Source organism: Vipera ursinii, assembly GCF_947247035.1.
Source record: "Vipera ursinii genome assembly, chromosome: 2".
NCBI classification, from domain to species: Eukaryota; Metazoa; Chordata; class Lepidosauria; order Squamata; family Viperidae; genus Vipera; species Vipera ursinii.
Window position 1 is genome coordinate 276679735 of NC_139513.1, and position 12834 is coordinate 276692568.

Genomic DNA, 12834 nt, shown 5'->3' on the forward strand with positions numbered 1-12834 from the left:
GAAGATGCAGAGTTAAGATAGAGTCTGCTGCCATTTTCTACTTAGCAGTGATTTTTCAAATATTTGAAATATTCTAAATGTGTCCCCTGCTGTTCATGGAAATAAAACAAATAGGATTGTTGTGACTATCACCTTAAATAATACTACAACCATGTATATGTCAACTCCGAAAGCTCAGACTGCCCTAAGAGCTGATACAACTCTTCAGAGGAATTATTGAATCTGTCATTTGTTCTTCTATAACTGTCTCGTTTGGTACAGCAACCAAACAAGAGAGGTATAGACTTCAGTGGATAGTTAGAACTGCAGAAAATAACGATTGCAACCAGCCTGCCTTCCGTTGAGAACCTCTGTATTGCATGGGTGAGAAAGAGGGCTGAGAAAATATCTATAGACCCCTCACATCCTGGACATAAACTGTTTCAACTCCTCCCCTCAGGACGCTGCTAGAAGGCATTGCACGCCAAGACAACTAAACACAAAAGCAGTTTTTTCCCTCATGCCATCACTCTGCCAAGCACCTAATTCCCATAGCACTCTTATGCCTAAGGACAGGGCTTTTTTCTCATAGAACGCTCAGAACGTAGTTCCGGCACCTTTTTTGGATGGAACCTTGTAGGGTAGGCGTGTGACATGTGAGTTCCGGCACCTTTTTCTTTTACAAAAAAAGCACTGCCTAAGGATATCTAACCATGTAGTAGGGCTGTATTACTATTATCTTTCTCTTCTTTCCTATTACCTTCTCCTATTGGTCTCTTAAGATTTATCACTTTGTTGTTTGTTTCTTATGATTTATGATTAGTCACCTTGTTGTTTGTATGCACACTGAGAGCTTATGCACCAGAGACAAATTCCTTGTGTGTCCAGCCACACTTGGCCAATAAAGAATACTGTATTCTAATTCCAATTCTAAATTTCAGATGGCACTGTGCATTATTAACTCTTATGTAGAAAAAAATGTAACAGGAATTCATTATGCAAAAAAATTGCAGTCAGAACAATTTATAAGTAAAAGATTAAGGAAATTTTGAAGAGCACAATTCTTGCCTCTTCTGCTTTTGAAGGAAAAACGATATTTCCGCACAGTTCACAGGGGTAGGATACTGTGCTAGAAAGAAAGAGTATAGTATAGGCTGGATGAATAATATTGGTATGGCTAAATATATAGTGGAGTTTTGTCATTACTATAATAGAACAAAAGAATACTGAAACAAAAAAAATGCTACCAGTAGTTCTCACTGAAAAGAATTTAAATAAAAACCTCATAACTGTAAAACTAAAAACAGAATGTTTATTTTTACAGATTGGCCAGGAAGATTCAACAGTAAATCTGTTATATTTATTTCATTTAGTTAATTCCTCAAGACAAATAACTTCACCATCCTACTTTTGGAGTAGCTGCTAAATTTGGTCCAGCTGAAATAGCTAATTAAAATGGCATTATTTCAATAGGCCAGAATAATTCAATTTGGAATCACCTCATTGATTGTTATTGTTGTACATAAATGTTGGTTAACACTGAGGTTCCTAGCTACCAATGAGTAGAGAACTGATTCTCATTGAATAGGGCAGGATTTTCCATATCATTCATCCTCCATGCCCGAACAAAGATTTGTTTCAAAGGGCTCCATTTGTTGTCTCAAGACAATGTGTAGTTTCTTCACACAAAGATATGGTCAGGTGGTGTTTGCCTCAATGTCTTTGACCTCAGATACAATCTGATATGGTCTCAATCAATACTATTAATTAAGCATCAAACCAGTTTATCATCTTGACTGTAATGTACAGTCATAGAACTTCAGCTAAAGAGGCAGTCTGAACTTACATATCTCTGTTGCATAAACATGGAAAAATGTGATATTTCTAAAAATATTTTCTTCTGTTTTTAGCAGATAGTACAAGCAAGAGGAGGGTTGCTTTCATTGTTCCATAATTGTACAGAATATAGTGAAATGAACAACCAAGAATAAAAATGAAGAGTGGTGTTTTTAATTTGCATATAATAATGCTTAAAATGAAAACTTAAAATATAGAAAAAAATAACATTGATATTAATACTAAGCTCCATCCTTTATGTTAGACCACGTAAAAACATCATCCTGTTTATCTCTTATTTTACAATATAAGACATTTCACAAACCCACAAAGAACAAGCAAGCAAGATCTCTGTTTTGATATGCTGAAAATTAAAATATGATCTAAACATTATGGGGGCATAAAGAAAAGATTAAGGGAAAAGAAAGTATATTTTTTTTAAATCCCATTTATATCCCGCCCTTCTCTGAAGACTCAGGGCGGCTTACAATCTAAGAAGCACAAATCAATGTGCTTAGCAATAGCCTTCATTCTATGTATATGCCTGCTTTATTAGGGCTTTCCCCCCCCCCCCAAGCGGCATTATTACAAAGTCAGCTTATTGCCCCCAACAATCTGGGTCCTCATTTTACCTACCTCGGAAGGATGGAAGGCTGAGTCAACCTTGAGCCTGGTGGGACTCGAACCTGCACTAATTGCAGGCAGCTGGTGTTACTTAAGGAGGCATTGGCCCACTGCTCCACCAAGACAGTAATTAATGCTTACTTTATCTAATGTAAGGGGTGGTATAGTGACTCAGCAGTTAAGATGCTGGCTTTTTGGCTGGAAAACCAGAAGCCCAGGTTCAAGATCTGAGTGCCATGTAACAGGCTCCTGTTACTTTTCTCAGCTCCTCCCAACCTAGCAGTTCAAAAGCCTGCAAATGCGAGTAGATAAATAGGTATCACTTTGTTGGGAAGGTAACATCATGCTGGCCACGACTGCTGAAATGTCTTCAGACAGTGCTGGTTCAACGGCCTTGAAACAGAGATGAGCATGGCCCCCTGTAATTGGCAATGACTAGCGGAGTAAAATCCGCAGGGACTCTTTGACCTTTTTTTAATGTGATGTAAAGTAATATTTCATACCTTTAGCTTGGATCTTGATGAGTTCTCCTGTTATAATTTCTTTTATCCTTTGACACATAAGACCTTCCTCAATATCTGCAGTGACTTTTGTAAGTATATTTTGTTGTTCAGAATACCAAGTTTCCAACTGAGGCCAAGTGTCCAGGAAACCTGTAATTCTACATAATAAAATATCAAAATCAAGATCACAAATACTGAAATGATGCTCATAATCCAAATAAAAAGGAATGACTACAATCAACATCTAAAGATGCCTACCAGCTATGTTGAGAATTGGGTATGCTGTAATAAGTCTAGTTTAATAAAAAGAAGGACGAGGGGATGACATGATAGCAGTATTCCAATATCTAAGAGGTTGCCACAAAGAAGAGGGGGTCAAGCTATTCTCCAAAGCACCTGAAGGCAGGACAAGAAGCAATGGATGGAAGCTAATCAAGGAGAGAAGCAACCTAGTACTAAGGAGAAATTTCCTGACAGTTGGAACAATTAAACAGTGGAACAACTTGCTTCCAGAAGTGGTGGATTGCTCCAACACTGGAAGTTCTTAAGAGGAAATTGGACAATGATTTGTCTGAAATGGTATAAGGTTTCCTGCCTGAGCAGGGGGTTGGACTACAAGACTTCCAAGGTCCCTTCTGAATCTATTATTCTGTTATTCTAAGATACTGACGTAGTATTTTGATATTATCTGTTTACATTTATTGGTTGGCTCAAAAACAGTCAGTGTTCAGCCATATTATTTCTTCTATGGGCACAAAATCCCGCATTTTGTTATGAGACTTACATCTGGGCAAGGTTTTCTGTATTTTTTAGTTCTTGCTGCGTCTCCCAGCTCAAAATGCAACTAACCTGTGCTGCATCTGACCCCACACTGATTTTAATTTCTCTCTTTGCTGGATTTCTGTTTCTGAAATATGAGCAGTAGTTTTGTGTTCTCTTTCATAGGAGTCAGCTGTTGGATTAAAAAAAGAATAATCTTTTGAAGCATGTTTCTATGGCCATATGATTTAAAGAAACAAAGATTAATCATATACTTTTAATAGTGTCTGATATTTATAATATCCATAGTGATGGGCATGCCAATACTGGACTGTTTGGGGGGTTTAGGTAAAGACCTACAAAAACTCAAACTATAGTGGTCTCCTCTAGTAGAAAATGACGTGAAAATCAACTTGGTTGTACGTGGAAGTATTTTTTATAGTATGCAGAATTGTTTAAAAATGCAAATTAGGATATGATTTTTCCCCATTCTGGGTAGATTAACACTGTTACTTGTAACTACCAAATGCCTTATAGGAGGCAAAATTATTTTGGGGAGCAAATATAACAATACACTGGAGTAATAGGTGTATAGGCTCCTTCTTTGATTGACTTCGACTATAAAAAAAACCACAGTTCTCTCTAACAAGCCCCATCCTAGTTTCAGTTTCTTGATGGACACTCTACAGCATGCACGGATACCAAGAGATATATCATTCTTTTCTAAAGTGCTCTAGTGGAAGGAACCACCAGGACCTGAGGTGGAACAGTCATTGAGGATCAAGAGCAAAGGATCAGCAAGTTTGTAGAAGTAAAAAGGAAGCAAAAAGAAAAGAGACAAATTGATCTCCTTCCCAGCTTCACCAAAATACTTGTGCATCAACAGACTACTATACAATAAAAGTGCTTCTCCATTAATGACCACTCATACAGCAACTGTTCAGCACTTCTGTGATCACCCGATCATGATCTGGGCGGTTGGCAACTAGCCCACATTTGCAAAGTCCCACAGTCACATGATTTTCTTCCCACAAAAAATGAGGAAGCAGCAGGAAATTGGACACTGCGGTCACATGAGGTCCTTGCTTAGCAACCGACACAGTTCTTGCTTAACAATGGCAACCAGAGATTCCCAGAACTACCATAACTAAGCAGATTGGCCTCCTCAGGGTGCCGCCAGTCAGGGAATGCCGACTGGTGGCCCCCAGGGGGAGGGCCTTCTCTGTGGGCGCTCCGGCATTATGGAACCAACTGCCGGTGGAGCTCCGGATGGCATCAGACCTCCGAACTTTCCGTCGGGGCCTGAAGACCCACCTGTTTGAAATAGCTGGTCTGGCCTGATGGGGGATTATGGGTTTTTAATTGTTTTTTAAATTTGTATTATTGTTTTAATTGGGCATGGGTTTAATCTTTTTTAATTTTTGTATTGTCTTTTTTATATATGCCCTGTGAACCGCCCTGAGTCCCTACCAAGGAGAAGGGCGGTATATAAATCAAATAAAACTAAACTAAACTAACTAAACATGATGTTGTACTTTAAAACCACATTGCTTAGTGATGGAAATTCAGGCCCTAATTACCCATCACTAATTGAAGACTATAGGTTATGATGTCAATCTCTCAATAATTTTTTCCCTTTGCTGCATGCTTTAAATACTGAACTTACCCTTCTCCTTTGCTATCCGATTCATCACAATGGAGTCTGTAACATCTAACAAAATAGCAAAGTCAAGACCAGGTGGATGCACAAGGGGCTCTTTTGGAGCTGCAGGGTCTATAACCAGTGTGGGCTTTTTCAAGTTTATTGTATTAGTTTCTGTCTGGTCTGGATCTCGTCCGGTCAATGCTTTTTCAAGCAATTTAGCCTGATTCAGTGTCATTGGGAATCCATCCATGATCCAACCCTTTTCTGGCTGTAGCCGACTAAATCAAAAAAGGGAGGCAGGGAGAGAGCAATCGATAGATCAAGACCAAAAATGAAATATATTTGGAAGAAATTATTAAACTCTAACTAAAACAACATCCTTTGAAATTTTCCCCTTCTTCCAATGCTACATTTAAATTTTCTATTTTGGAATTCTGATACATCAAAAGCATAGATCCTGAGTAAACCCACTTTGGTCAATCTTCCCACGGTTGGTGCTCTTCAAATGAGTTAAAATTAAGAGCTTTTCTCCACTTTTATCAACCTGTGACAAAAACATGCCCCCCAAAAAACATTTTTGTGTCTTCAAGAAACTCCCACATGACACCTGAGGCAGTGTTGTCTTTCCTTACACTAGCATTACATTAATATTTTCTTCCATCCCCTGAGAAGCTTTGTTATGTCACAACCTGATGCTCTTCATTTTAATCAGTGATATAATGAGGTCACCAGTAGAAGGCAGGTGGTCCCTCCAGTACCTGGGCACTGGCTTCAAGAGACTTTATTATTTCCCAAATCTAATTCATTCAAAATGGGCTTTCCACAGTACTGGAATGGGGTGAACAACAGCTAATTGATGGGTGTGCTGCACAATGAAACTGGGAGAGAAAGGGTGGGAAGTGAATGTCCAATTGAATGAAATACCTGCATGCCACAAATACGACTAAACTCGGTGGAATGCAAAAAGCAAGAAGGCAGATGAGTATCTCTGGGGCAAATATATCAATACTGAAGTACTGTATATTGAATTATTGTGATTCGCCTCCTGGTGGAAGTATATATTGAGTTGCTTTGCAATGAAATTTTTACAGGAACTGATAGTGTGACAATAACACTGCATTCTACAAGTAACAAGGAAACTAATAACATAAGAGGAAAAAAGCTTCTGAGGACTATTGCAGTGTACTAAATTTTTTGGGAACTGACATATCTCTGCCTCAATAAATAAAGAACAACAGGGCCAAGTATTTAGGGAAACTATATTTGGCTGAAAAGCTACATTTGACTTTGAGAGTCAAAACCCAGGCAAATCAAGATTAGCCTTCATAGTCACAATAATTTAACTTGTCTAAATAATTATTGTCTAATAATTTCATCAAAATCATTTAACTTGTCTAAATATTAAAGGAGAACTGGTTTGATGTAGTAGTCATAAGGCATCAGCCTAGAAACCAGGAATCTGTGAATTCTGGTCCTGCCATCGTCTGAAGCCAGCTGGGTGTCTTAGGCATGAGCTTAAATGGACTCCAGAAGATGGTAGAGGACAGGAAGGCCTGGAGGAACGTTGTCCATGGGTCGCAATGGGTCGGACACGACTTCGCAACTAACAACAACAACTCTCTAATTGGATTAGAAGACCTCGGAGGTCCCTTCCAGCCCTATAATTCTATGTTCTCTCTCTCAGCTTTAGAGGGCAGCCACAGGCAAGTTACCTACTTCTGAAAATATTGCCAAGAAAACTGCAGGGACTCCTCCAGAAAGTAGCCAAAAGTTAAGACTGATTCAAAGGCACAAAAACTAAAACTGAATTAATGATTGTGAGGACTACAATATATTAGACCCCGCTTACAAAGTTGCTCAGGGTAAATAAAATGAATCTAAAACGAAAATGTAGGAAACATAACATTACAGGTAGTCTTCACTTAATGATTCGTTACTTAGCAACCATTTGAAGTTTCAATGGACCTCCCCAGAGCTGTTTATCACCTGGTTCCAGAGCCTATAGACAGGCACACCAGTCACGGGATGGTAGTTTGGATGCTTGGCAACCATTTCATTTTTATGGCTGTTTGCAGCATCCTACAGTCATGTTATTTTTGGCAGATTGTCAGTTTCTGCTGTTTATTTTTATTTCCCAGCAAAAAAAACGCCCATTGAAGAAAATGGTTTTGCTTAAGGACTGCAGCATTCACTTAGCAAACGCCACCAAAAAAAAATCATAAAATTGGGCACAGTTGCATGATAACCCACAAAGCAACCACCGTGACTTATGACTGTAATTCCAGACTCAATTACGTTCTAAGTTGAGGACTACCTGTGCACCATTTGTTATTTGCACCAAGCACTGTTTTGTTTGTTTCATCTTGCAGAAATGTGGATATATTTTCCTTACATACCATTTCAGAACCACAAAGCTCTGAATATAAACTTAATGTTATGATTAATATTTCCTGTCTGGGTAAACAAGCTCTTATTCTGTTTAACAGGAGACTATTTCTAGACTAATTTAGGCATCATTAGATTGGCAAAATCTGACTCTACCATTACATTAAAAGTTAAGCAGACACCTATGTCATACCTAATAGCTTCCACCATGATGCCAACTAGTAATTCATCTGGAATGTTTTTTCCTTTCTTTAGCAATGTCTCGGCTCCTGCACCAAGCTGAGCACGAATAGAAAGCTGTGGAATTTATGAGAGACATTTAAAAAGACATTCACATTTAGTAAAAACACAATCTTTCCCCACATGAATGCATTTCTTTATTAAACTTAAATCCCACCCTTCTGCTTAAAACAATAAAAATGATTTTTTTAAAAAATGAAATGTGCGTTGTGGGATGCAGAATTCTAATTAGAACATAAGAACAAATCATTCAGAAAGACATCACTATCTGGAGTTCTTATTTTACTATGGAGAGAAAATAATTGACTTATTTTGAATATTTTAATGTTGCTACAACTTTTTAAACATTATTACACGTTTATACAATCATCTTTTTTAAAACTATCAAGAATTAATTATATAAATACATTAATAAAATATTTTAAAAAGTAAAAAAAATAAAACTAACAGTTTAAAAATAATTAAGCAGAAATTAGAGGATTCTGTTGAACTAAGGAAAGACCTAGGACACAGGTCTGCAACCCGCGGCTCCGGAGCCGCATGCGGCCCTTTCAGCTGTCTCCTGCGGCTCCCAGTCCTCTACCATGTGCAATCCAAAAAAAAATGGGACTAAAAACGTTCAACCAATCAATTCAAATTTCTCATGAAAAAAAACCTTGCGAAGCTTGAATTGATTGGTTGAAGTTCTTTGGTTTGCGGGACTTCCCACAAGCTGTTGGTGGGACTGCCCACAAACCTCTTTTCTTCCTCGGACTGCACATGGCGGCAGCGGAGGAAGAGACAGGAGGACTGCTGGAAAGTTGAGTGGTTCGGTTAGATAGGGCATGCCGAGGAGGGGGAGTTCTCTGTGTGTGTGTGTGTGTGTGTGTGTGTGTGTGTGTGTTTCTTTCACCCGGCAGGCAGGCATTGCTACCCCTCCGCCAAAGCCATGCAGGGGCTGCAACTTCCCCGGCTGAGGCGGCAACAGTGTGTTCGGAGGAGGGGAGCCAAGGAAGTTGTAGTAGACGGAAAAGGGCCAGATGGCCCTGCTGTGAAAGAGCGGGGTGGAAAGAGAGTCGGGCGAGATGGCAGCAGTGTGTTTGGAGGAGGGGAGCCGAAGGCAGCAGCTCCGCCAGCCTCTGCCACCCCCTTCCACTTCGTTCGGGCGAGGCAGTGGAGGAAAGATGGCAGCAGAGGCTGGTGGAGCTTCTGCCTTCATCTCCTCTTCCTTCAGGCCAGGCAGCGGAGAGAAGAGTGAGGTGGAGGCTGGTGGAACTGCTGCCTTCTCCTCCTCTTCCTTTGGGTCAAAGACGGAGAGCACAGTGGCTACCACGCCAGCCTGGAGCACCTCCAGCATCTCTCAGCAAGTGCACTAGGCCACCACAACAGCAGCAGCCACCGCCAGAGCGATTGCTCAGCCCTTGGGGCCCGCTGCTGCCACGGGGGCCGGCCTGGGAATTTGTTTCTGCGGGGGAGGCGGAGGCTGACGGAGATGGGGCAGACCTCCAGCGTCTCTCTTGCTGCCACCTCCACCGCTACTGTCAGCTTCCACTATGGCCGAACCTGGGCAGCCTCCTCCACCCCCAGCAGTGGCATCTGGAGGTTCTCCGGTTTCATCAGGACCAAGCAGCAAGTGGAAAATTTAGCAGTAGGAGCGGTTTCAATTGGCCCCTTCATTACCAAGCGTCCCCATGGAAGTCAATGGAGGCGCCGCAGCTGGCCTTTCGAGTGAATGAGAGCGAGAAGCTTTTCCAAACAAAACGTGAGTGAATGAGAATGGAGGGGGCAGGGTAGGTGCATATCTTGCCTCGGCTCCACTCTTCAGTCAAACCCTGTTCTGCGCATGCGCACATGTATGCGCATGCGCACACATTTTTTGCGGCTCCCAGTTTTTCCTTTTGTGAGGGAACCGGTTCTGAGTGGCTCTTTCACTGTTTCAGGTTGCCAACCCCTGACCTAGGAGCATAAAGAAATTTCCAATTTTTGGTGAAATCAATTCACAGCAAGAAGCTACTTTATTTCTGTCATAGGTTTATTCAGTGCAAAAAAACCCCACTCTCTTCCCTATATTGAATATCAGAAAAATATGCTGTAATCAGTACAGCCTCTTATGTTTAAGATAAAGACTCAGTAAGCCTCTGCGGAAATAAGTTGATTCCTAGATAATTCATCATAACTAAGTGGTCAATTATTAAATGATATCTTGATTTTAAAACACGTTTTCAGTTTTTCTTTAATAGCCCAAATAGGAAGTGAGGACTGATTCAAATTCTAGTGTATTGAAGAAGGAAGGTTTAACCTTTTGCCGCAGTCTCAATGTTAGTCAGATCCTTATTCAGTAAGCACTTCCTATTTGCAGTAGGACTGAAACTCCTACAAGACTCTATAGAAAGATAGTTGGAAACTAATTTTCATGGCCAAAAAAGTTAGAATCAGAAGTAAAGAGTATGAACTGCAATCACACAGTGTCTGTTTAAGTATAAAGAAAAAAATGTTGACAGTAAGAATTATATAGCACTAGAAAAGTCTACTACAGGGACTGTGGACTCTACCTTTCTAAAGGTTTTTAAGAAGATGCTGAACAGTCACTTCTCAAGGATAGTTTTAATTGGTTTCCAGCATGTTAGAGCAGGGGTGTCAAACTCGTAACGTCACATGACGTGTCGTGACATATCGCGACTTTTTTTCCATTGCTGGTAATGGGGTGGGCACGGTTTCGCCATGGCGCATCCAGCCCAAAGGCCAGCAGTTTGAAACCCTTGTGTTAGAGGGTTGACTAATGACTCTTCTATTCTCATCCAAATCTACAGTTCTATGACTACGTACTGTGCAGACTCATTGGAAAAGATCCTGATGTTGGGAAAGATTGAAAAAAAAGGACAAGGGGATGGCAGAGGATGACATGGTTAGATAATATCACTGATGCGGTGGGCATGAGTTTGGGCAGACTCGTGGGGGGGGCTGGCGTGCTAGGGTCTATGACTGAACCAAAACATATACAGAACAAAACACTGCAAACGATAAAGCTCCTAGATCCAAAAGACCGTAAAACTCAAAGGGATTTAGCCTTGCCAGAGTTCAGTTAAAGTCTGTTGTTCCGCATGCACACATCCACAGACTTCAGATTCCAAGACTGGATATCAACACCTTTATGTAGTTTGTGAGGGGTAGAGATATATAATTGAGTTTCAGCAGCATATTGATGATGCCTCACCCCATGGTGACAGGTTATCTCTCCCATTGGATTCATGTAGATGTTAAATAGGAGTGGAGAAAGTAGCAAATCCTCTTCAAATGAAGGGTACAAAGACATCCAGTCTAGGGATTGCCTTTGCCTTGGCCACTAGAGTCTTTATTGACTCACAATTGTTCTCCAACTTTGCCCCGCTGGCTTGGCTTCTAGCTCTCCCTTAAGGATTACTTATAGCTCGGTTCAGACTCTCTTCAAAAACATACATGGATCATGTTCAAGCATAAACTGCAGTCAAAAGAGTTATTTAGGTTCAAACAAAGAACTTGCACTAATCAATTAATGTTCTTCCCTTAGCTCTGAACAACTATCTAAAAGTTAGCTAATTGATATTAGGTGCTGCTGTTTGAGGAAAGCATATAAGACGTTTCAAATTATTTTGGATGCTGAAGCAATGAAATGTTTTTTTAAAAAAACCTCATGAAACTAAACAATTAATGAACTGTATAACTTTGCCTTCCATGCTAGCACTTTCAATTCCAAACACACAGGGAGAAAACCAGGTTGGGATAAACTGACCTGAAGAAATGAAATATACATTTTTCAAAATATAGATGGACTCCCAAAACCTAGCCATGCTGAGTTTAGCTTCTGAGGCTGAATTGAAAAACCCCAGTGATAGTTAAAAAGGGTGGAATAGTTGCATAGGTATAAAATATGTTTTCTTCAGCTTGGTCGACAAATCCAATCACACCCACATATATGTATATAATATCCACACACATATAAAATTGTCTGTGGCTTGTATCATCAAAACGTTCTTTCCAATTTTTAGTTGATACAACTTTCTAAGTTGGAAATTATTGTTTCTATTCTATTTTCTGGAACAAGAAAAAAAATTGTGTATTTGATTGATGTCTATTTTGCACCTTCAACTTTCAGACTTTTGTCAGAAGCAACCTTAATAATTAAATATAATAGAAGTTAAAATCCAGTTCATACTTCGGTTAATTCATTCTCATCCTCCCTTATCTCCATTTGGTCAGTCATCACAGCAGAGCTTGGTTTCTCAATAATTTCTAGGAATAGTAAAATACCAAAAAGCAAAACAATTAGGATTTGGATATTAACATTAATTCAGAGTGCATGGCCTACCACTCCCTGTGCCAAACACATCTTGAAAATTGATTTATCATCAAGTAAGGCATTTTTAAAGATACATAATAAAATTTAATACTAAGGTGTACAAAAATATTTATATATGTATAACATGAACTGAAATAAATGGATTACTGATGAATTTCTAAGTTCTATCTGTTCACTGTTCCTTTCATTGTCTATGTATCCAGCTCCCAAGAACTGTGGTATAACCAACATTTCTCAGTTCGATTCCTAAATTTCATCATGGTTACAGCTTTCAGATTAGCTACAACTCTTCTCATTCCATCACATTATTATCATGATCACATTATTTAGCATCTGATCAAACTGACGGCCAGTTTGGTGTAGACTTGCAGACATGGCAAACTCGCGACGTCACGTGACGTCGTGCAACATATCAGGAGAGTTTTGCCATTGCTGGCAATGGGGCGAGTGCGGCTTCCGGATGACACATCCGGCCGACGGGCCGGCAGTTTAACAGTCCTGGTGTAGACATTAAGCCATCAGGCTAGAAACCAGAAAACTGTAAGTTC

General features: G+C 39.9%; 1 protein-coding gene across 1 annotated transcript in view; it reads right to left on the bottom strand.

The window, feature by feature from the left end:
• The window catches only part of LOC310634991 (sperm flagellar protein 2-like), a gene marked incomplete at its 3' end in the record, with an annotated part of 89169 nt that overhangs the window by 28441 nt on the left and 47894 nt on the right, over positions 1–12834 (bottom strand). The window contains exons 14-18 of the mRNA XM_083353528.1: positions 12143–12219; positions 7925–8028; positions 5368–5624; positions 3792–3894; positions 2943–3100 (exon numbers count right to left, since the gene is read on the bottom strand). Coding sequence (XP_083209654.1) covers positions 2943–3100; positions 3792–3894; positions 5368–5624; positions 7925–8028; positions 12143–12219 — 699 coding nt within the window. The remainder of the gene's footprint in view (positions 1–2942; positions 3101–3791; positions 3895–5367; positions 5625–7924; positions 8029–12142; positions 12220–12834) is intronic.